The sequence below is a fragment of the Electrona antarctica genome (assembly GCF_951216825.1).
Source record: "Electrona antarctica genome assembly, chromosome: 1".
Classification (NCBI taxonomy): Eukaryota; Metazoa; Chordata; class Actinopteri; order Myctophiformes; family Myctophidae; genus Electrona; species Electrona antarctica.
In genome coordinates, this window is record NC_136806.1 from 14,962,620 (window position 1) to 14,987,619 (window position 25,000).

The 25,000-nt window shown below is 45.4% G+C and overlaps 1 protein-coding gene across 1 annotated transcript in view; it reads left to right on the forward strand.

The window, feature by feature from the left end:
• Positions 1 to 25,000, forward strand: part of LOC306915546 (fibroblast growth factor receptor-like 1) — a gene marked incomplete at its 3' end in the record, with an annotated part of 60,928 nt that overhangs the window by 21,126 nt on the left and 14,802 nt on the right. The window contains exon 3 of the mRNA XM_079492929.1: positions 2,864 to 3,157. Within this exon, the coding sequence (XP_079349055.1) occupies positions 2,864 to 3,157 (294 nt within the window). The remainder of the gene's footprint in view (positions 1 to 2,863; positions 3,158 to 25,000) is intronic.

Here is a 25,000-nt window from a genome sequence, read left to right on the forward strand (position 1 = left end):
CTACATTCTCTAATTATGTAGACTTCTTGCAAGATGTTTAACAATAAATAATTGAACTCTTGAGAGCGATAAAATGAAACCAAATGGACCCATACGGGTCCATTTGGTTTCATTTCACGCTCTCAAGAGTTAAAGTTCTCATAAGGGTTCATTTGGTTAATACCAACTCTCCATCATTCAGCATGGGGAGGGACCACCTGGATCCCCCTCGAGGACCACTGGTGGTCCCCCGGACCACTGGTTGAGTCTTTTAGGTCCGTTGTAGCAGAACCTTATGAAGCTATTCACGTGTTGTGGAATGAATGTCCCGCTGGGATAAATGGTACCCCCGAAAAAAAGAAGAAGAAGAAAAAAAGAAAAGAATAAAGTAAAAGCCAGCTGTTGCTAGTTCTGGTACAGGATGTGACACAGGGTGTTGTTTGAAACCAGCACGCACGCACGCACGCACGCACGCACGCACGCACGCGGACAAATCGCTAAACCTAACCTCTATAAATCTAATCCTAATCATAACGCCAGCCTGAATCTTTTTTAAATGTACCTCTAAGAAGGTATTTTTTCTTTACCATTAAAATTAACCATTTTTTCTTGTGAGGATGAGGAAAATTGACCTCACAGCGCACGCACGCACGCGCACACACACAGTCGGTACTATAGTAGGTTTTAATGAGGCAGAGTGAGACATTAGATTTACTCAGAGTCACGCTGCTGTGCAGGAAACATCACCATGCAAAAACAACATACTCTCTCACACACTAGCTCTGTGACTCTGTCTCTCTCCTCTCTTCTCTGTCTCTCTCTCTGTCTCTCTCTCTCCTCTCTTCTCTGTCTCTCTCTCCTCTCTTCTCTGTCTCTCTCTCTGTCTCTCTCTCTCCTCTCTCTCTGTCTCTCTCTCTCCTCTCTTCTCTGTCTCTCTCTCTCCTCTCTTCTCTGTCTCTCTCTCTCCTCTCTTCTCTGTCTCTCTCTGTCTCTCTCTCTGTCTCTCTCTCTCCTCTCTTCTCTGTCTCTCTGTCTCTCTCTCTCTCCTCTCTTCTATGTCTCTCTCTGTCTCTCTCTCTCCTCTCTTCTCTGTCTCTCTCTGTCTCTCTCTCTCTCCTCTCTTCTATGTCTCTCTCTGTCTCTCTCTCTCCTCTCTTCTCTGTCTCTCTCTGTCTCTCTCTCTCCTCTCTCTCTGTCTCTCTCTCTCCTCTCTTCTCTGTCTCTCTCTCTGTCTCTCTCTCCTCTCTTATCTGTCTCTCTCTCTGTCTCTCTCTCTTCTCTGTCTCTCTCTCTTCTCTGTCTCTCTGTCTCTCTGTCTCTCTCTCTGTCTCTCTCTGTCTCTCTCTCTTCTCTGTCTCTCTCTGTCTCTCTCTCTGTCTCTCTCTGTCTCTCTCTCTTCTCTGTCTCTCTCTCTTCTCTCTCTATCTCTCTCTCTGTCAAACTCAGTTTATCTGGCTGCAAGGAATGTAGCCTAAAAGACACACACACACACACACACACACTACACACTACACACATCATACCTGCCTTCACGTAACAGCAACAAGGGTGAGTGTGTGTGCATGTGTGCGTGTGTGTGTGTGCATGTGCGAGTCTGCATGCGTGTATGCAGTTTTTTCCAGGCTGAACCCCCGGTGATCCCGTGCCCCGTCACTGAATGAATGGGTCCGCTTGATTGGCCAGGTCCATGTGTTCTGTTTACCCAGAAGCCTTTGGGGTGGAATGTTTTGCGTTGCTCAAATTGAAACATTTATTTAAGACGCACAGCGAGCTGAATGGAAGCTGTGCTTCCCAAATACCTTTGAAGTACTCGAGAGAGCCAAAGGTGAACTGGACACTGCATAGTCAACTACGTACTGTATGTTGGGTTCAAGTGCTTAACGATTGTCACTACGATCATTATTTCTTTCCCTCTTATTTGCTATGCCGCCGGCACAATCTTGGCCTATGCCAAAGATGCTTAATTTAGGAAGATAGCCAAACCCATGCTTCACCCACTATAGGTGCACAATGGTACACAAATGATCCCTTGAATGTTTAGATTTCAGAATATTGTGTGGCTTGCGAGTCGCGACAATTGGGTCCAATATTTAGTTCAGTGACCAACCATGGGGCTAAAGAATGGTTCAGAAACGGTGTTCACGGTCACACTCACGTTGGAATGAATATAGACTCACTCCAACCTGCTTCTTCTGGTCTCCGGAAAGGGGCGACTGCATCAATCAATCAATCAGTCAATCAGTCAATGAATCAATCAAATTCTGCTCTCTAAACGGTCTCCACCTGGTCAGCCGGGGTGTCTGATAACGTGTCCAACCGTGTAAACTCCCCCCTGTCAGGTGAAAAGAAGTCCGTTGCAAGTTGGCAGAGGGAGTGTAGTGCCCAGGATTACATCGACAATTCACCAATCGACAATTCAGTCCCTGACTGACTAACCAGCAGGCTCTTTCTGCCTTGTTCCGCCCTGGTTCCACCTTGTTTATGATGAATTTGCTAAAACATCATTTCTGGAAAAAACTACAAACAGAAATGAGATGCCCAGTCACCATGCTGCACCTGTGATGTTCCTGTTTACTGACACCAAGTTTAAAATAAGAATTGAATCCACAGAATATCAATACGAACAAACTGAAAAACAGACGTTATTTCAACGGTAGTGGATGGAGAGAAAGGATTTTTGTCCAACCAAGAAACGTCAACCAATGTGTGCGAAGAGGGGCACAACCATGGGCGGGACTTGACAAAGGGTGAATTGACACTGGGGGAAAAAAAATAGGTGTTACAACAATCGTGGGATTTAATTATATAAATCACTCAATCAATCAATCACTCCTTGCTCTCTCTCTCTCTCTCTATCTCTCTCTCCCTCTCTCCCCCCCGGCAGGCCCTCCGTTCGTGTCCCAGGTGGTTCAGGAGCGCCAGGCGGTGCGTTGGGGTGCGTCGGTGCGCCTGCTGTGCCCCGTGGAGGGCGACCCCCCTCCCCTGGTGCTGTGGGTGAAGGACGGCAGGAACCTGCACCCCGGGGGAGGGGCCTGGCCGCGCCACCGCGTCCAGGCCAGCCACAGGGGGCGGGGCCTGAGGATCCGCAGGGTGGAGCTAGAGGACGCCGGCCAGTACGTGTGCAGAGCGACCAACGGGTTTGGCAGCGTGGCCGTCAATTACACGCTGATCGTCATAGGTGAGATGCACGCACACACACACACACACCGAGCTACACCAGAGAATGTGCACGTGATGCATGCACGGCCCGTGAACGCACAAAACGCTCACATGGCTACACCAGATCTGTGGGCGTGCGCAGATTTGCTCCACTGTCTCCGTTTGGGAGACTATATAATACGTGCGCGTGGTGGACATATACGCACATAAAACATAGAAACAATCCTATTTTTAGAGCATGCATATCCAGGGTCAGCTCTATCTGTGCGTCTGGTGTAGGCCGGCGTCATTGACATACATTGGATCTTTCCAAAGGCGATGTATACGCGAGCAGTAAATGCGACGCACAGACGCGCACAGACACGCTCTGTGTAGCTTGGGCCGTTACACACTGATTGTGATAGGTGAGAGATACAGACACACGCACGCACACATGCATTTTTGACCAACAGATTTGAAGCTGCATCCAGTATTATGCGCTCTTCCTCTTCATTGTACATGAGATTATGGTGTACTGTAAGTATAGCCTCGGTACCCAGGGTTTTATTTTCGTGTTGCTACGGCTCAAAAAATGAAAGCCTGGAGGAACGCGAGACATTTCTGATCGGTGAACCAATATTTCTCCAGCGTTTGCTCCAAGCGTGCCCGCCCCTCTAGAGCAGAAAGCACGCTGGCTGGGCCAGGCTATGGTGTAAGGAGTATTGTGTCAAGTTCAAGTATTGTGTACTCCCCACCTCCCCAACTCCTTTAGCATTGTGTTAGCAGATAGCGTTGTTGTTGTCAGGATAATAGCATTGTGTTAGCAGATAGCGTTGTTGGTGTCAGGATAATAGCATTGTGTTAGCAGATAGCGTTGTTGGTGTCAGGATAATAGCATTGTGTTAGCAGATAGCGTTGTTGGTGTCAGGATAATAGCATTGTGTTAGCAGATAGCGTTGTTGGTGTCAGGATAATAGCATTGTGTTAGCAGATAGCGTTGTTGGTGTCAGGATAATAGCATTGTGTTAGCAGATAGCGTTGTTGGTGTCAGGATAATAGCATTGTGTTAGCAGATAGCGTTGTTGGTGTCAGGATAATAACACACAAGTAATGTTTTGGGGTCGTGTCAGACAGGATGGATGGTGTTAGGTCTCCAAAAAACGCACCAACATTTGACTTTCAAATGTGCCTGACTGACTGTGTGCGATTGTCTCAGCCCTGTGGAACGCAGCTCTGCTGCTGCCGCTGTTGTTGTATGTATGTGGCAACCCCCCCCCCCCCCCCCCCCCCCCCCCGGCACCTTAGTTGTGCTGAAACCAACATTTTTGAGTAATTTCTAAACGTCACCGGAGTGGAGGCTGCCATGTTGCCTGCGCGACCACACACATGCACACAGACATGCGCAAACTCATGTTTGTATTGCTATAGGCCTATACTTGACGCTGAAAAATAGCCGATCTACAAGCTCACAAGCTTTACTGGCATGCAATGAACTAAGTGTAAATTATGTTTAACTCTAATTATGCATGCACGCATACACGCACGTACACACGCACGCACGCACGCACACACACACTCACAGACACTATACTATACACTATACTATACTATACACTATACTTGACGCTGAAAGATAGCCGATCTACAAGCTCACAAGCTTATAGAGCAGCTATGTTTCTGTACATGACACTGGGCAACTAAGTGTAAATCATATTTAACTCTAATTACGCACACACACAATCACACACACGCACGCACACACACATACACACCTCTGCTTTTATCTGCACACACTGTAAACAATGTTCCTTGGCTAACCTCACCATTTAATATCATCACCTTCAATATGGCCTCCTGTGTAACACGATCACTTACACGTATCGTGTCAGAGAGTGTGTGTGTGTGTGTGTGTGTGTGTGTGTGTGTGTGTGTGTGTGTGTGTGTGTGTGCGTGTGCGCGCGCGTGCGTGCGTGCGTGCGTGCGTGCGTGCGTGCGCGCGAGACGTACTTAATTTACAAAAAAACACAAAAGGTAAAAATATGGATAATTTTTTCCCCATAGGCCTACATATGGTTCATATTTTTTGCAACATATCACTTTACTTGAGTATATGGGTACTGTCTATTGCGTGCATGCGTGCGTGCGTTCATGTGTGTGTGTGTGTGTGTGTGCGTGCTTGCGTTCATGTGTGTGGGTGCGTTTTCATGTGCGTGCGTGCGTGCATGTGTTCGTTCGTGTGTGTGTGTGTGTGTGTGAAGAATCAAGCTTTTGTTCTCGGGGGGTTGTGGAGACATGGCGCTTCGTATGCTATAGCGAACACGTTGTAAATCGGCATGGCAACAATGCGGCCGCCTGTTTGTCGGCTAAACGAAACCAGACGCATGCTCATAAAAGTCCCCCTAGCAAACAATCTATACATGTACACACGCATGCACAGACACACACACACCACACGCACACACACATACACACACGCGCATGCACGCAGTCACACACACCACACACATGTTTGTATTACTATACTTGTGAGGACATCAACATTTTAGTGTGTATTTATTCTGAACGCTATTACCCTAAAGCCGAAAATAGCTCTCGATCTGCAAGCTCCAAGCTTGTAGATCTGCTATTGGCGGTGCGTGAATCAGCGCGATGCTGACATGCGACTAGGAGTATAATTCAGACATAACTCTTAACCTCAACCCTGAACCTATAATCTCTAAACGTCCAATCCTAACCACAATATGTGTTTACACACAGTTTCTAATGTAGGCGTTGAGCAGACGCTCTTAATCCAGAACGATTTACAGTCAGCAAGAACAACACGAGGTAATAAATCAAATGCATGGAAAGTCACCAAGAATCATATATAGGTAAGTAAACCTATATATATTTAGTAAAACACTAAAAAGTGTAATATCAAAGAATCAATATATGTAGGCTACATTAAAACTGTACAAACTGGATAAAATGGTAAATGGTGCATTTATATAGCGCCTTTATCCAAGGCGCTTTACATAGATTGTGCATTACATTCACCCATTCACACACACATTCATACACCGATGGTGGCGGAAACCATGCAAGGCACCAACCAGCACATCAGGAGCAATTAGGGGTTCAGTGTCTTGCTCAAGGACACTTCGACACTAACTCTGGGGGAGCCCGGGTTCGAACTGGCAACCTTGCGGTTGCCATCCAGCCACTCTACGCCTGAGCCACCGCCGCCCCCTAGTGGCCACTCTACCCCTGAGCCACCGCCACCCCCTAGTGGCCACTCTACCCCTGAGCCACCGCCGCCCAGGATGCCAGGTCAACAAATGGACCTGGCATATGTCTACAGTGGTTCCCAAACTTTTTCACGTCAAGGACCCCCAAATTGACACTAATTAGCCCGCGGACCCCCATTTGAAAACAATTGGTTAGAGTGTCTGCCCTGAAACTGGGAGGCCGGGGGTTCGATCCCCGGCCGGGTCATACCAAAGACTGTAAAAATGGGACCCACTGCCTCCCTGCTTGGCGCTCAGCATCAAAGGGTTGGATTGGGGGTCAAATCAACTAATGAAGCACGGCGCACGCTGCGGCTCCCTGCTGTTATAATAACAACAACAAAAATCATTAAAAGTTGAAATTTGGAGATACAAGGTTTCTGCCCGACAGCAACAATATTATCACTTTTTTTTGCCAGGGAATTCTTCAAAATAAAGGCGTTAGAGTGCCAGCAGATATGACAGATTTTACTCTGAAAAGCCCCTCCCTTCCGTTCCAAAACCAGTAGGCATGCCTCTCCTTACCTCACCAGGAAAGCAACAAGCCGCGTCAAGAGAGCTAGCCATCGCGCAGAAACCTTGTATCTCCAAATTTCAACTTTTAATGATTTTACTATAAATGAATGGCTTACCTCGTCATACCACAATATCACACAAAAGTTGAAAAAAAACAGCCGAACTGCAAGCTCACTACGTGTCTTTTTTGTATTGCCCGGCTATGGGGGTGCGCACGCTCTTCCGACACACCATTGGACCGACATGCGGAAACAACGATCGGATTAAGGCTGGTAAACATGCGTTAAGGTTGGCGACCGGATTAAGGTTGGTGAACATGCGTTAAGGTTGGTGAACATGTGTTAAGGTTGGTGAACATGTGTTAAGGTTGGTGAACATGCGTTAAGGTTGGTGAACATGCGTTAAGGTTGGTGAACATGTGTTAAGGTTGGTGAACATGCGTTAAGGTTGGTGAACATGCGTTAAGGTTGGTGAACATGTGTTAAGGTTGGTGAACATGCGTTAAGGTTGGCGACCGGATTAAGGTTGGTGAACATGCGTTAAGGTTGGTGAACATGTGTTAAGGTTGGTGAACATGTGTTAAGGTTGGTGAACATGCGTTAAGGTTGGTGAACATGCGTTAAGGTTGGTGAACATGTGTTAAGGTTGGTGAACATGCGTTAAGGTTGGTGAACATGCGTTAAGGTTGGTGAACATGTGTTAAGGTTGGTGAACATGCGTTAAGGTTGGCGACCGGATTAAGGTTGGCGAACATGCGTTAAGGTTGGTGAACATGCGTTAAGGTTGGTGAACATGCGCTGCTCCCGTGCTTGCGGTTATGGTTAGGTTAGGGTTTGAGGTAGGTTGTCGTTCTAATGACAGTCGGATCAATAGTATGTCGGAACTAAAGCCTGTACGCCCCGGCTATCACATTAAATAAATGCACTAAACGAAACCAAACTGAAGTAAAACTAAACAAAAAAAAAAGTGAGCGGCGCTCTTATCATCATGCATCATCATAGTTACATCACATTCTGTGCTCAGCCAATCACCGGAGCACATTCCGTGCTACATACACACACAGTCACACATACACACAAAGGTGTGCATAAGAGGAGCGCCGCTCAAAAATAGAAGTCACAGGAGCCTCTCGTATCCTGCTTGTTTTTCGATAACAACAACATCCACCGCTGACCTCATTCAGCAACAAACCTCCTGAAGTCAAGCCCGGTCTCGTCGCACCGTGCGCGTGCTGTCTGTGACTGCATACTGTACACACCGTGCGCGTGCTGTCTGTGACTGCATACTGTACACACCGTGCGCATACTGTCTGTGACTGCATACTGTACGCACCGTGCGCGTGCTGTCTGTGACTAATCTCCTCCACACATCACTCGTTGCTTTGTGTACCGCAAACACAGATGTGATGATAGCAGACGCAGCCTGAGAGTCCTGACGGAAGTGGAGAGACACGGCATGTTGGTATGAGCTCCACTCTCCACAGAAGTCCAATATTATCCAGTGCTGTAGCCTACTTTACCCATTTCGACCTGATGACGATTATACAGTACAAATGTCATGACAGTTTTCTGAAAAACCCATGTTTCTATGTCAGTGGTCAAGGACCCCAAATACAGTATATATGTATTTGGCCGCCGACCCCCATCTGAAAATATGTTGTTCCAGGGATCATACTGACTCACCTGCCAGTGAGGAGCCCCCACCGGGAGGACGTACTGTTGTATCCTACTGACTCACCTGCCAGTGAGGAGCCTCCACCGGGAGGACGTACTGTTGTATTCTACTGACTCACCTGCCAGTGAGGAACCCCCACCAGGAGGACGTATTGTTGTATCCTATACTGACTCACCTGCCAGTGAGGAGCCTCCACCGGGAGGACGTACTGTTGTATTCTACTGACTCACCTGCCAGTGAGGAGCCTCCACCGGGAGGACGTACTGTTGTATTCTACTGACTCACCTGCCAGTGAGGAGCCCCCACTTGGAGGACGTACTGTTGTATTCTACTGACTCACCTGCCAGTGAGGAGCCCCCACCGGGAGGACATACTGTTGTATTCTACTGACTCACCTGCCAGTGAGGAGCCCCCACCGGGAGGACGTAGAGCCTTCGCCCTAATCTTTCCGTCCTACACTCCCTGTTGACAGGTGCCTCCACAACCCCCAGCCCGTAGGAATACATGCAATGGCAAATATCCCTGCTCGGTGTCCCTCCCCCGAAAACATGTCAATTCTGAGAGTGTGTGTGCGTGTGCATGTGCGTGCGCGTGCGCGTGTGTGTGTGTGTGTGTGTGTGTGTGTGTGTGTGTGTGTGTGTGTGTGTGTGTGTGCGTGTGCGTGTGCGTGTGCGTGTGTGTGTGTGTGTGTGTGTGCGCGTATGTGTGTTTGCGCGTGCGTGTGTGTGTGTGGACTGGAGGGAAAATCCACAAGATGCTGTTAAATGGTATCTGGTGACACCCAATAATCCCGAGAGTTGTCACGGTGATCGGTCTGGCCTCGCCGGGACATGCTCAGAGAGACGCTACACACACACACACACACACACACACACACACACACACACACACACGCACACACACGTGAAGGTGTAACATAATCCTGAAGGCTGACGTCTGCTCATAATGATTTGTCTGCCGCTGATATGACAAGACTACGTTAAAGCTTTTTCATTCCAGACAAATAATACAAGAAAGACAAAAAGAAAGAGGGGGAGTTGCCAGGGGAGACGGATGAAAATACACAACCACAAACACATAATTGTGGTGCCTTTTTTTTTTTTTACAGTCTCAGAGCTGTAGACCTGTAAGAGTCCATTTGCTTCCAGGGGTAAAAAACAAACAAAGCAACAACTAGAAGGCAAGTCAGACAGACAAATTGGCTGTACTGTATCTGCCTCTGTTGTTGTCGTGTGTGTGTGTGTGTGTGTGTGTGTGTGTGTGTGTGTGTGTGTGTGTGTGTGTGTGTGTGTGTGTGTGTGTGTGTGTGTGTGTGTGTGTGTGTGTGTGTGTGTGTGTGTGTGTGTGTGTGTGTGTGTGTGTGTGTGTGTGTGGGGCCAACCTCTAAAACAGTGGGTGGTTGTGTAGTGTACCAGTGGAGCAGCAGTTTTACAGGCAGCCCCCTCGCAGAGCTGTGGGTATTTGTTTTTTTAGAGACAGCCCCCTCGCGGAGCTGTGTGTATTTTTTGTTAGAGACAGCCCCCTTGCGGAGCTGTGGGTATTGTTTTTTTTATAGACAGCCCCCTCTTGGAGCTGTAGGTATTTTTTGTTAGAGACAGCCCCCTCGCGGAGCTGTGGGTATTTTTCCGGTGTTTACAGTGAACAGATCGCAGAACGACTTGAAGACAGGCCTGTTGCGGAGCTCTGCCACCGTATATATATATACTGTTAAGTGCTTCCCATACCTAGTTCAGCTGCAGCACTGTGGAAAGAAATAACGCACCTGAGATTGATATAAACTGATTTATAGATTTATTATATTTGTGTAGATTATCGTGAGATTTAGTACGTGGTATATATCAGAAACCAGCAAATCAGAATCAAGTATTGGGACCAACCGTTTTAGAATTGTTGTATTTTCATTGCAGCTCCACAGGCTTCAGAACACAGAGAAAACCCCAGACCACAGACTGAATGTTCAACATTCAGGTTGTTTGGGTGTAACTGAGGTCATAAAACCAAAGGGAACATTTGACATTCATTGAAAATCAATGAAATTGAATGAAAATTAATACCACGAAAGCTTTCAAATACGGTACAAAGTGTGTCCCGTATCAGTTAATTACGCACAGGTCCTGGCTGTACTCCTGGTGAGAGCAGGAGTGGACCTGGTGAGACGTAGGAGGGGCCGGGCAGGAGTCAACCCACAGAGCCTAGTCCCTCCACATGCCAGAATTGTGCCTCTCAGTCCCGGCATAGTAGTTCCGGGAGTGGTTCCAACGAATTGTGTGGCCATGGTCTTTCCCTAGTGGGTCTGATCGAGGGTAGCTACTGGGACTTAAGTCAGGACTTGATCACCCTGGCTGGGTCACCCAAGTGAGGGGTATGATGTTCGCGAGACCCGAAACCCCGATGACCTTGGGATACATCACTGAGGATACGTCCCAGGTGCATCCATGCGATGTATTTTTGTTCTGAGGTACTGGACACGTCTTTTCGTTTCCAAATACAGGACGTATTTTACGGGACTGGTCGTGGTAACCCCTAACCATGACTCCGCCGGATGAAAGACGTTTAGCTTCACTGTTGTTTCACAAACTGTGAACTTGGGAACTCAATACCGCCCCCATCTGGTGGAGTCAGGTTAGGTAACCCCGGCGCTGCTTGGATAATCCTGGTGACGTCCGGGAGATCTTGGACGAGGTGCTTACTTAGAGGGCCTGGTGGTGTGGTTTGGGGGGCCTTTGTTCTTTGTAAGTAGGCACAGACAGCCTCCGCCACAATTGACTCTAAATTACAACCCACCGCCGTGTGCACGTGTGTGTGTGTGTGTGTGTGTGTGTGTGTGTGTGTGTGTGTGTGTGTGTGTGTGTGTGTGTGTGTGTGTGTGTGTGTGTGTGTGTGTGTGTGTGTGTGTGTGTGTGTGTGTGTGTGTGCACGTGCGCATGTTTGTTTGTCTGAGGGGATGATGATTGTGATCTCAGTGCAGATTTTCATATTCATAAGGGGCAATTGAAGTTCTATAACACGCGCACGCACACACATGCACACACATGCCTACACACTAAATTATGTTATGCCTTGAACCACATGAAACCTCTCTATTAACCCTACCACACACACACACACACACACACACACACACACACACACACACACACACACACACACACATCTCCGTGTCTGTCTGACTGTCAGTAATCAGAATGAGCAATTAGATCGCTGTCACATGTGGGAGACATGAGCTGTTGTCCTGCATTACAGTGTGTGTGTGTGTGTGTGTGTGTGTGTGTGTGTGTGTGTGTGTGTGTGTGTGTGTGTGTGTGTGTGTGTGTGTGTGTGTGTGTGTGTGTGTGTGTGTGTGTGTGTGTGTGTGTGTGTGTGTTCGTTCGTTCAGAAATGCCAGTTCAAAGCACAGACACATGTGGACCTCAACAAAAGCATGCCATAGATAAAGAGACACATTAGGATGCGGAACGAGAGACGGAAGTAGGGGTGGGTGGTGGGGGTGCGGGGGGAGTTGGAGTGTGTGTGTGTGTGCGTGTGCGCGTGCGTGCGTGCGTGTGTGTGTTTTTACGATGTAAAGGGCATGAATACCAGAACGTTCGCGTCAGAACACATGTCTTCTCGAGCGTTGATCCGACGGAACTAAAGTTAAACCCGTTTAATAGACCTGAGGACGATTCTACAAAATGTCTTCTAAATCATGAGAGTTTTCAGAAAAACCTCACGTTTCTAATGGCAATGGTTTGTCATACAATTTACAATTTACAATTTAGGCATTTAGCAGACGCTCTTAATCCAGAGCGACTTACATTAGGCAGGAACAAGTATGGGAATACATCACATATATAAAATGCATTTATCAAGAAACATGCGTAAGCTAAGAACGTAACTAGAACATATCTATATAATGACACTATACATATTAACTATACATATATACTATACTATGCTATACATATGTAGGCTACTATGATGTGCTATGACTATACAATGCAATTATTGTGCTGTCTACATGACATGCTATAAGTCTGTTTCAAATGCTATCTAAGTCTAAAAAGTGCTATCTAAGGGGGTAGGATAAGTGCTATGGGCCATGATGGAGTCTGAAAAGGTGGGTCTTCAGACTACGGCGGAAGATTGGGAGTGATGCTGCAGTTCTGACTGCAACGGGGAGTGCATTCCACAGTTTTGGGGCCAGAAGGGAGAAGAGTTTGGGACGTGTGGAGCGTTGGCCCGGCGTTTTTAGTGAGGGTACTTCCAGCTTTCCTGCGTTGGCTGATCTGAGTGCGCGGGAGGGTTTGTAGGGTTCAATCATGCTTGCAAGATATGGGGGAGCCATACCTTTGGTTGCTTTGAATGCCAGCATCAGAGTTTTGTATTCTGTGCGGGCAGTGACTGGGAGCCAGTGCAGGGAGCGGAGCAGGGGGGAGACATGTGAGAATTTTGGCTGGTTGAAGACCAGACGAGCTGCGGCATTTTGGATCATTTGGAGAGGCTTAAGTGCACATGCCGGTAGGCCAGTAAGGAGCGAATTACAATAGTCAAGTTTTGACAAGACTGTTGTCTGGATTAGGAGCTGCTATTGATGTCAAGGACCCCCAGAATTATCTCTATTGGGCCGCGGACCCCCATCTCAAAATATGTAGTTCCAGGGACCCCCCAGAAGCAAATATTTTAGTTAAAAATGTTGAAATATATTTTCAAAGATTTGCACCACATTTTCACGATTTTTCAAAAATAGCAGACCTACGAGCTTGTAGATCTGCTATTTTTCAATAGCTAAATTATAACAATGTTTAAAACACCAAAAGGGGTTCCCGCCCCAAAATGGGTTAATAGACCTGAGGACGATTCTACAAAATGTCTTCTAAATCATGATAGTTTTCAGAAAAACCTCACGTTTCTAATGTCAGTGGTTCTCAAAGTTTGTCATGTCAAGGACCCCCAAAAACTATGTAATTGGCCGCCGACACCCATCTGAAAATATGCTGTTCCAGGGACCCCCCCCAGAAGCAAAGATTTGAGTTGAAAACGTTTCCTGTGAAAGTATATATTCGATGATTTGCGCCACATTTGCGCAAAAGCTCAAAGCTGGAGTTTAGTGTGTACTTGGATATAGACAGAGGTGTTTGGAAATACCTTATGTTCTTCCAAGCATATTCCTGCCAAAAGGGAGATCTTAAATAGTTGAAAATGTCTTTAAAACTCTGATTCCACTCATTTCCTTGTATAATTATTCTCAATTCTTTATCCCATTTATCCTTAATGTATATCCAATTATCCATCCATATCTGGGCATGCCTGACAATGAACTCCATATATGGGCATAAAAGGGACACATACATAATAACTGGGTTGGGCATACATTTCCAACTTGCATCGTTCCAAGTAGGCCAGTGCCCAACGGGCACCGCTCTAGTGTATGAAATAACTCTAACCATGAACGCAGCGTCCGACAAGAAGCAGTTTTAATGAGAAATAGGTCAGAGGTCATCATAGGCCTAAAATATCACTTCCTATGACAAGGAAACATCGTGTGCGTGTGCGTGCGCGCGTGCTAATTTAACATTCTAATTTAACTCCTTCCTCTGACTCCCACACAGACTAAACAGACACACGCACGCACGCACAAACACACACACACACACACACACACACACACACACACACACACACACACATGCTCACACACACGCTCACACACACACACAGGGGTGTATTCTTCTAGGAATAGCCGTGCTGTCATTGGGTTGGTACAACATTGTGATTTTGGCTGACAAAACGGTAGACAATGACAGACCGCTGAGACCCAGAGAAATAAATACATATGGCCTCTGTCACTGAGACCCAGGGAAATAAATACATATGGCCTCTGTCACTGAGACCCAGGGAAATAAATACATATGGCCTCTGTCACTGAGACCCAGGGGAATAAATACATATGGCCTCTGTCACTGAGACCCAGGGAAATAAATACATATGGCCTCTGTCACTGAGACCCAGAGAAATAAATACATATGGCCTCTGTCACTGAGACCCAGGGAAATAAATACATATGGCCTCTGTCACTGAGACCCAGGGAAATAAATACATATGGCCTCTGTCACTGAGACCCAGGGAAATAAATACATATGGCCTCTGTCACTGAGACCCAGGGAAATAAATACATATGGCCTCTGTCACTGAGACCCAGGGAAATAAATACATATGGCCTCTGTCACTGAGACCCAGGGATAAATACATATGGCCTCTGTCACTGAGACACAGGGATAAATACATATGGCCTCTGTCACTGAGACCCAGGGAAATAAATACATATGGCCTCTGTCACTGAGACCCAGAGAAATAAATACATATGGCCTCTGTCACTGAGACCCAGAGAAATAAATACATATGGCCTCTGTCACTGAGACCCAGAGAAATAAATACATATGGCCTCTGTCACTGAGACCCAGGGAAATAAATACATATGGCCTCTGTCACTGAGACCCAGGGAAATAAATACATATGGCCTCTGTCACTGAGACCCAGGGAAATAAATACATATGGCCTCTGTCACTGAGACACAGGGATAAATACATATGGCCTCTGTCACTGAGACCCAGGGAAATAAATACATATGGCCTCTGTCACTGAGACCCAGGGAAATAAATACATATGGCCTCTGTCACTGAGACCCAGAGAAATAAATACATATGGCCTCTGTCACTGAGACCCAGGGAAATAAATACATATGGCCTCTGTCACTGAGACCCAGGGAAATAAATACATATGGCCTCTGTCACTGAGACACAGGGAAATAAATACATATGGCCTCTGTCACTGAGACCCAGAGAAATAAATACATATGGCCTCTGTCACTGAGACCCAGGGAAATAAATACATATGGCCTCTGTCACTGAGACCCAGGGAAATAAATACATATGGCCTCTGTCACTGAGACCCAGGGAAATAAATACATAATATGGCCTCTGTCACTGAGACCCAGGGAAATAAATACATATGGCCTCTGTCACTGAGACCCAGGGAAATAAATACATATGGCCTCTGTCACTGAGACCCAGAGAAATAAATACATATGGCCTCTGTCACTGAGACCCAGGGAAATAAATACATATGGCCTCTGTCACTGAGACCCAGAGAAATAAATACATATGGCCTCTGTCACTGAGACCCAGGGAAATAAATACATATGGCCTCTGTCACTGAGACCCAGGGAAATAAATACATATGGCCTCTGTCACTGAGACCCAGGGAAATAAATACATATGGCCTCTGTCACTGAGACCCAGGGAAATAAATACATATGGCCTCTGTCACTGAGACCCAGAGAAATAAATACATATGGCCTCTGTCACTGAGACCCAGGGACATAAATACATATGGCCTCTGTCACTGAGACCCAGAGAAATAAATACATATGGCCTCTGTCACTGAGACCCAGGGAAATAAATACATATGGCCTCTGTCACTGAGACCCAGAGAAATAAATACATATGGCCTCTGTCACTGAGACCCAGAGAAATAAATACATATGGCCTCTGTCACTGAGACCCAGGGAAATAAATACATATGGCCTCTGTCACTGAGACCCAGGGAAATAAATACATATGGCCTCTGTCACTGAGACCCAGGGAAATAAATACATATGGCCTCTGTCACTGAGACCCAGGGAAATAAATACATATGGCCTCTGTCACTGAGACCCAGAGAAATAAATATATATGGCCTCTGTCACTGAGACCCAGAGAAATAAATACATATGGCCTCTGTCACTGAGACCCAGAGAAATAAATACATATGGCCTCTGTCACTGAGACCCAGGGAAATAAATACATATGGCCTCTGTCACTGAGACCCAGAGAAATAAATACATATGGCCTCTGTCACTGAGACCCAGGGAAATAAATACATATGGCCTCTGTCACTGAGACCCAGGGAAATAAATACATATGGCCTCTGTCACTGAGACCCAGGGAAATAAATACATATGGCCTCTGTCACTGAGACCCAGGGAAATAAATACATATGGCCTCTGTCACTGAGACCCAGGGAAATAAATACATATGGCCTCTGTCACTGAGACCCAGGGAAATAAATACATATGGCCTCTGTCACTGAGACCCAGGGAAATAAATACATATGGCCTCTGTCACTGAGACCCAGGGAAATAAATACATATGGCCTCTGTCACTGAGACCCAGAGAAATAAATACATATGGCCTCTGTCACTGAGACCCAGGGAAATAAATACATATGGCCTCTGTCACTGAGACCCAGGGAAATAAATACATATGGCCTCTGTCACTGAGACCCAGAGAAATAAATACATATGGCCTCTGTCACTGAGACCCAGGGAAATAAATACATATGGCCTCTGTCACTGAGACCCAGGGAAATAAATACATATGGCCTCTGTCACTGAGACCCAGAGAAATAAATACATATGGCCTCTGTCACTGAGACCCAGGGAAATAAATACATATGGCCTCTGTCACTGAGACCCAGGGAAATAAATACATATGGCCTCTGTCACTGAGACCCAGGGAAATAAATACATATGGCCTCTGTCACTGAGACCCAGGGAAATAAATACATATGGCCTCTGTCACGTGGAAACCTTGTAAGTAAAAAAAAAAAAAAAAGAAGCTTGGTGGAAGTAAAAGTATCAATAAAATACTCCAATGTAGAAGTATACTGCGTTACATGTAAAAAATAATTTTTGAAAGAATTTAAAATTTTCTTCAGTAAAAGTATAAAATATTGGCATCAAAATGTAGTTAAAGTACCAAAAGTAGAAAGTAGTCATTATGCAAAATGTATAATGACTACTTTCTCAGGGATAAACAAATAAGAAATAAACAAATCACCCCGGAGATTTTACTCATATGGATATGAAGCGTCGCCTGAAGGCTGACATGTATAAGTATAGAGTAACAATAAACGCTAGTCAAAACAACCCAAAGACTATACATTTCCGGGCTGCTTCCCGTCGCACACAACATAAAAGCCCATCGCTTGTTGTCTTGACGGAGCGTGACGTATTTTAGTAACGACATTGATTTCAGACCTGGAAGTAAGCGAAGCAGAGCCACCCTGGTAAATGGTAAATGGTGCATTTATATAGCGCCTTTATCCACGGCGCTTTACATAGATTGTGCATTACATTCACCCATTCATACACCGATGGCAGCGGAAACCATGCAAGGCACCAATCAGCACATCGGGAGCAATTAGGGGTTCAGTGTCTTGCTCAAGGACACTTCGACAGTAACTCTGGGGGAGCCCGGGTTCGAACTGGCAACCTTACGGTTACCATCCAGCCACTCTACCCCTGAGCCACCGCCGACCCTGCATCACAAACAATGCATAAACGATGCAGAGTCCCCCTGACAGATAGCCTACCTATAGGATTACAATACCCAAAAAGAAATAATAATCCTGAGGTCTATACCAGCATAGATAAGGGCTAGAGCCTACAGCGCACTTCAAATACAGTTTGGTTTATTACATATGTTACCAACATGGCTATGATTTAGGATGCTTATCTGCTTAACGTTATTTTTATATTAAAGTCCATTATACTGTACGTATTCAGCATCATCTGACGTTTATAACAAACCAGACCGAAATCGGTTGAAGATTTAGCAAGTTATGGTTATTTAAGTACATGCACCATTAGACACTACCGACTCGAGCTGACTGTAACAAGATGGTCGCGACGTTGCTCTCCATTGGCCAGCAGCGCGGGCGAGTCATCTAGCCTTTATTTTATGTCTATGGTCTATATACCACTGGTATCTGGCACAAACCCCATGCACCACTCTTATTTTGGCCTTTCTTCTGACTGCTGGTTTCATCTCTCTGCTATAATTGACAGCTGTCATCTTGGAGAGAACCTTTGATGGGGACCAGCCCTTACCGCCATACGGACATCAGACGTTTTAAATTACCCCTCATCTTTCAATTCTTCAAACTACCAGGTTTTTGCAAGACTGTGACCGCGCTGTCTGTAAAAACTCTGTATACAGTCAATCATTGCTGCTGTCTAGCGGAGACCTTGTATCTCCATATTTGAGCGTTTTATGTTTATTTCCCTAAACCCTGGAGGAGGAGCAAAACAAATGGAGGACTAGAAAAAAAGGAATCCCGCACACGCCTGATGCCTGATGAAGGTCTGAACGGCCGAAACGTTGCTCAATAAACTGCTGAAGAAAGTGTGCGGGATTCCATTTTTTTCTAGGTGTGCATAAGGACTATTTTATTTCCCTGAAGCCTAAAACACTAAACCCAACGTTTGTCACACCATCATCACTAAACCCATGTATATTTTACCCGATACTATATTCCTTAAAAGATATTTCTCATCAAAATATATTTGAGTACAGCAATAGCCCTACATTTGAGGTAGTCTTCTTTAATATTTCAACATGAAAGATTTATATTATGGGGTCATATGGGGCGTGCTAAATTGGTGAAAAATGTGGGTATTATTTTAAAAGAATATTTTAAATAAAATAATGGAGCTGGGAACTTCTCCTTTGGCCAACAAACAAACAAACCTACAGTACCATCTAATGATGTCACAGAGCATCCTGTAGGTACCCAAGGACCCGACCACCTCAGACATCAGCAACATTATGAAAATCACATAAACCTAATATTGTCAGGGTGAAAATCCCCCGGGTTTAGTGTTCTAGGGTAAATGAACGCCCTTACTCCGTCACAGGAGAGAGAGAACATCTGTGTTCTCTCTGACTCTGTCTCCTTTCCAGGTTAAACAGTGACGTTACGCAGATGCACATCTCTCTCTAGAACAGGGTTTCTCAAAGTGGGTGCCTCAGAATACTGATAATATTTGGAATTCATCAATGTCACTTGCAGTTACTTTCTTTCTTTCTTTTTCACTCGGTGCATTCTTTTTGTGTACTGTCCACAGTACACAAGGGGCTCGGCTCTATCTTGCACCACCCCCCTTATCCCTATATTTATTTGCCATTTTTTACTATTTTGAAAAACCTTTTAAAATAGTTCAAATAGCCGATCTACAAGCTCACAACGTGTTGATGTAGATGGGCTATTTGAACTATTTAAAAAAATGTTTTTAAAAACAATAGTAAAAAATGGCACGTTTAGGGTTAATATATTGTTTCTGTCGGGTGGAATCCTCACACACTTTCACTTTTCAGGATTCAAATTCAAAAACCGCAAAACTACCAGATCTACAAGCTCAAACCGTCCAAAACTGTTACTCTTCAGGATTCAAATAAAAAAACAGCAAATGTAGTACACCAAGCAAGCAACAGCAGATCTACTAGCTCAAAACCAGTCGATTCGTGCCACATTTCGAGCTTGTCGATCTGCTACTTTTGATGCTTTTGTGTGACGCTGTATTCAAGTAGGGCATTACTTTATACGGGAAAAAATATTGGCACATGCAGCTAAAGTGTGTGCAGCCACTTTGATGTCTCATAACGGCTTTCTTCCCGCGACAGCAGGGAACGAAACTCGGGAAGGGAGAGGAGGGGGCACCTCAAAATACGCTGAAACTCGGGAAGGGAGAGGAGAGGGGGCACCTCAAAATACTCTGAAACTCGGGAAGGGAGAGGAGAGGGGGCACCTCAAAATACTCTGAAACTCGGGAAGGGAGAGGAGGGGGCACCTCAAAATACGCTGAAACTCGGGAAGGGAGAGGAGAGGGGGCACCTCAAAATACGCTGAAACTCGGGAAGGGAGAGGAGGGGGCACCTCAAAATACGCTGAAACTCGGGAAGGGAGAGGAGGGGGCACCTCAAAATACGCTGAAACTCGGGAAGGGAGAGGAGGGGGCACCTCAAAATACGCTGAAACTCGGGAAGGGAGAGGAGGGGGCACCTCAAAATACGCTGAAACTTGGGAAGGGAGAGGAGAGGGGGCACCTCAAAATACGCTGAAACTCGGGAAGGGAGAGGAGGGGGCACCTCAAAATACGCTGAAACTCGGGAAGGGAGAGGAGGGGGCACCTCAAAATACGCTGAAACTCGGGAAGGGAGAGGAGAGGGGGCACCTCAAAATACGCTGAAACTCGGGAAGGGAGAGGAGGGGGCACCTCAAAATACGCCGTGCGCCTGGCTCTGCTGCATGCCTGGGTTCTAGTCGGCCCGTATATTTATTTTTCTCTCCGCTGTGCAGGGCTCTCAAGGTTGAAAAGGTTTGAAAACAAAAAAAATAAAAGTTCTGATCCCTGGAGTTCTCTTTTAAAAAGGTGTGTGTGTCAGAGAAACATTTCCTCTTTAATCAACAGTGTTTAACTAAACTCTTAGCGACTCGCGCTGCCCTCCTGAGCCTCTGTGTGGGTCTGTTTGGTTTTAGCCGGGGGCCCGACCGGGGTCCGGGGCACCTCCCCTCCCTCTGGGCGACAGAGGAGAGGGGCCGCGGGGGTGGGGGGGGCCTATAGCTCTCCTCTCCTCTCCGTGGATCAATAGTAAAAGAGACCGCTGTTTGACTGAGGCCCTTTTCAGTGCCGTCTCTGCCGCTTTCTTTTTTTCAGCATTTTAACCCATTTAGGCTTGACCTCAAAATTAAAAAAAAAATCTTTTCAAAAATAGCAGACCTACAAGCTCGTAGCGCGCCACTCGGTGGCGCGCTATGAGCTTGTAGATCTGCTATTTTTCAATAGCTAAATTATAACAATGTTTAAAACACCAAAAGGGGTTCCCGCCCCAAAATGGGTTAAAATAGTGAAATACCGGTAGTGCTATTCACTACTGTTGTGCAAAGTAGGGCATTCAATTCATGAAAATAATAATAATAAATAAATAAATAAACACAACATCACACAGGTGGAAACCTCCAAAGTCCAAAAAACAAAACTGTTCAAATTCAAAAAGTAGTGAAAGTATAGCGGATCTACTGTACACGTCGATTCTTTTGCCCCGTTTTGAGCCTTGCGGATCTGCTACTTTTTTTTCTTCTTTTTTTTTTAACTTTGTTTTTTTTTCAGTTTAGGCAACTTCACAGAATTAAAAGCAGACATTTTTCTTACAACTGCTTTTTTTCTTTTTTTTCACAACCTCAGCTGTTTCATACTTTCACAGAATATATATATATATATATTATACAAGTATTCACAATAAAACAAGGAAATAAAATACTACAAGTATTCACCATAAAACAAGGAAATAAAATACAAGTAGCGAGACAAAAACAACAGAGCGTTCGACAACAATGGGAAGAGTATGACTGTATGAGCACATCAGAAGGTCTGGGGAGAAGTGTATTCAGTGAGTGGATCTGCTACATCAGAAGGTCTGGGGAGAAGTGTATTCAGTGAGTGGATCTGAAGGTCTGGGGAGAAGTGTATTCAGTGAGTGGATCTGCTACATCAGAAGGTCTGGGGAGAAGTGTATTCAGTGAGTGGATCTGCTACATCAGAAGGTCTGGGGAGAAGTGTATTCAGTGAGTGGATCTGAAGGTCTGGGGAGAAGTGTATTCAGTGAGTGACTGTATGAGCACATCAGAAGGTCTGGGGAGAAGTGTATTCAGTGAGTGGATCTGCTACATCAGAAGGTCTGGGGAGAAGTGTATTCAGTGAGTGGATCTGAAGGTCTGGGGAGAAGTGTATTCAGTGAGTGGATCTGCTACATCAGAAGGTCTGGGGAGAAGTGTATTCAGTGAGTGGATCTGAAGGTCTGGGGAGAAGTGTATTCAGTGAGTGACTGTATGAGCACATCAGAAGGTCTGGGGAGAAGTGTATTCAGTGAGTGGATCTGCTACATCAGAAGGTCTGGGGAGAAGTGTATTCAGTGAGTGGATCTGAAGGTCTGGGGAGAAGTGTATTCAGTGAGTGGATCTGAAGGTCTGGGGAGAAGTGTATTCAGTGAGTGGATCTGCTACATCAGAAGGTCTGGGGAGAAGTGTATTCAGTGAGTGACTGTATGAGCACATCAGAAGGTCTGGGGAGAAGTGTATTCAGTGAGTGGATCTGCTACATCAGAAGGTCTGGGGAGAAGTGTATTCAGTGAGTGACTGTATGAGCACATCAGAAGGTCTGGGGAGAAGTGTATTCAGTGAGTGACTGTATGAGCACATCAGAAGGTCTGGGGAGAAGTGTATTCAGTGAGTGGATCTGCTACATCAGAAGGTCTGGGGAGAAGTGTATTCAGTGAGTGGATCTGAGTGTATTCAGTGAGTGGATCTGCTACATCAGAAGGTCTGGGGAGAAGTGTATTCAGTGAGTGGATCTGCTACATCAGAAGGTCTGGGGAAAAGTGTATTCAGTGAGTGGATCTGCTACATCAGAAGGTCTGGGGAGAAGTGTATTCAGTGAGTGGATCTGAAGGTCTGGGGAGAAGTGTATTCAGTGAGTGGATCAGAAGTGTATTCAGTGAGTGGATCAGAAGGTCTGGGGAGAAGTGTATTCAGTGAGTGGATCAGAAGGTCTGGGGAGAAGTGTATTCAGTGAGTGGATCAGAAGGTCTGGGGAGAAGTGTATTCAGTGAGTGGATCAGAAGGTCTGGGGAGAAGTGTATTCAGTGAGTGGATCAGAAGGTCTGGGGAGAAGTGTATTCAGTGAGTGGATCAGAAGGTCTGGGGAGAAGTGTATTCAGTGAGTGGATCAGAAGGTCTGGGGAGAAGTGTATTCAGTGAGTGGATCTGCTACTTTTGATGCCTTTGTGTGACGCTGCAGTGTGATCAAGTATATAGTAAGAGAAATCTATGAAAATCTGGGAACTAAATCGTTACCAAGAAAGATCCATTCCAAGCATTAGTTTTGCACAAAAAACACTCCTTGGGAGGAAAACGGCCTCATAAACGTGATGAGGTCAGCACATTTGGTCAAGTGGATATGGCCTAATTTAGCCCAAGGAGTGTTTTTTGTGCAAAACTAATGCTTGGAATGGATTCAGAATCATGAAAACCCCCTAGTTTCATATGTCACATGCTACTTAAAGATTGATGAAATTAGGACTTTTTTGCCTTATATAGGATGTTAAGGGTTTGGTCACATATTATGCTAATAACTCAATTTCCCACGGGAGTTGAATTTCAAACTTTTAGTACATGTTATTAGACACCTTTAGAAACACATTGGTGAAGAAATTTCTTGGTAACGATTTAGTTTTCAGATTGGTGAAATACCTGATAAAATGCCCTTACTAATAGGGACGTCGATTTCAAGTTAAAATATGGACATAAGAGAGGTTTCTGCCCGACATCAGCGACTACGTTTCCACCCAAAACTGCCAAGTGAGTTTCAAGCTGACTTTTTGAAATATTTACAAAGAAATACGCTTGAATTTCCGCCAGCTTTACACACACGCCATCCAACCTATTTTGCGAGCGACGACAGCTGTCTTTGGATATTTCACTAATGCGGTACAGTATACTCGCTTCAACGCAACGCACCTCAAATACTTGAATGGAAGCATAAACCCACAGCACGTTTTGGAATGTTTATAAAAGTGTATTTTGGTTTGAGCCCCCCGCGCGCGGCCCCCGGGCTAGCGTCGGGGCTTAAAGGAGGGCAATGTCTGTCCCAATGTACGTCCATCTGTCCATCTGCCTCTCTGTCCCGTGCAGAGCATAGTGGTACCTTAGGCATATAACAATATATATTAAATAGATTTAACACATTGTTTGCTGTTGACGTATATATATATATACGTTTTATATCGCTTTATATGGATCTGAAATGGCACCGCTAAAAACAACTTTTAGCCCTGAGCCGGTTGCTATAGCGACGTCTTGCTCACCCCCGCACGCACAGAATGTGCTCCCGCAAGCATGCCTAGACTACTGTTATAATTAGGATCTTCTCTGGCTTTTTTCTCAAACTACGTCGCTGTCCGTTGTGCTAATCAGATCGGATCTGATTTCTGAATTTTCATCGCATCGCTATTGAAATCTAAACGTTTCTCGAGACGTGAGCTAGCGTGAGCTAATGCTAACATTAGCCTTTGCTTACAATGGAGGTCTGCGAGGCGCGTCTGCGAACGGGGAAAACGGAAGTACTTGAGTAGTAATCTCCCCTCTGCGATTAAATTGGAATTTGGGTCGTGTTGCAATGCAAACAGCAGAGGGCATGTACAAAGATCTTTGTAGAATTTATAAAACAAATATGTTTTTGTCATTTGCTATATTATACTGTATTGAACAGAGGACAAGAGAAGAACATTAAAGGAGAAAGAAAATACTGGATTTGTGTAAGAGAAATAATAATATCGTGAACCTATCGTGAATCGTATCATGAGTTGAGTGAATCGTGCATGCCCATGGTATTGTAGCATGACATTTTTTGGTTGCGTGTTTTGGTGGGTGTTTTTTCTCTTGGGGGGTTTAACTTGTCCCTGCTGTTTTTGCCCAGAACTGTTTTCACACTTTATTAGAATTCTGTGTTTATTATGGTGTTTGGAAGGTAGAATGGAGACGTTGGTGCATTCCTGTGGGGAGAGCCCATAGTG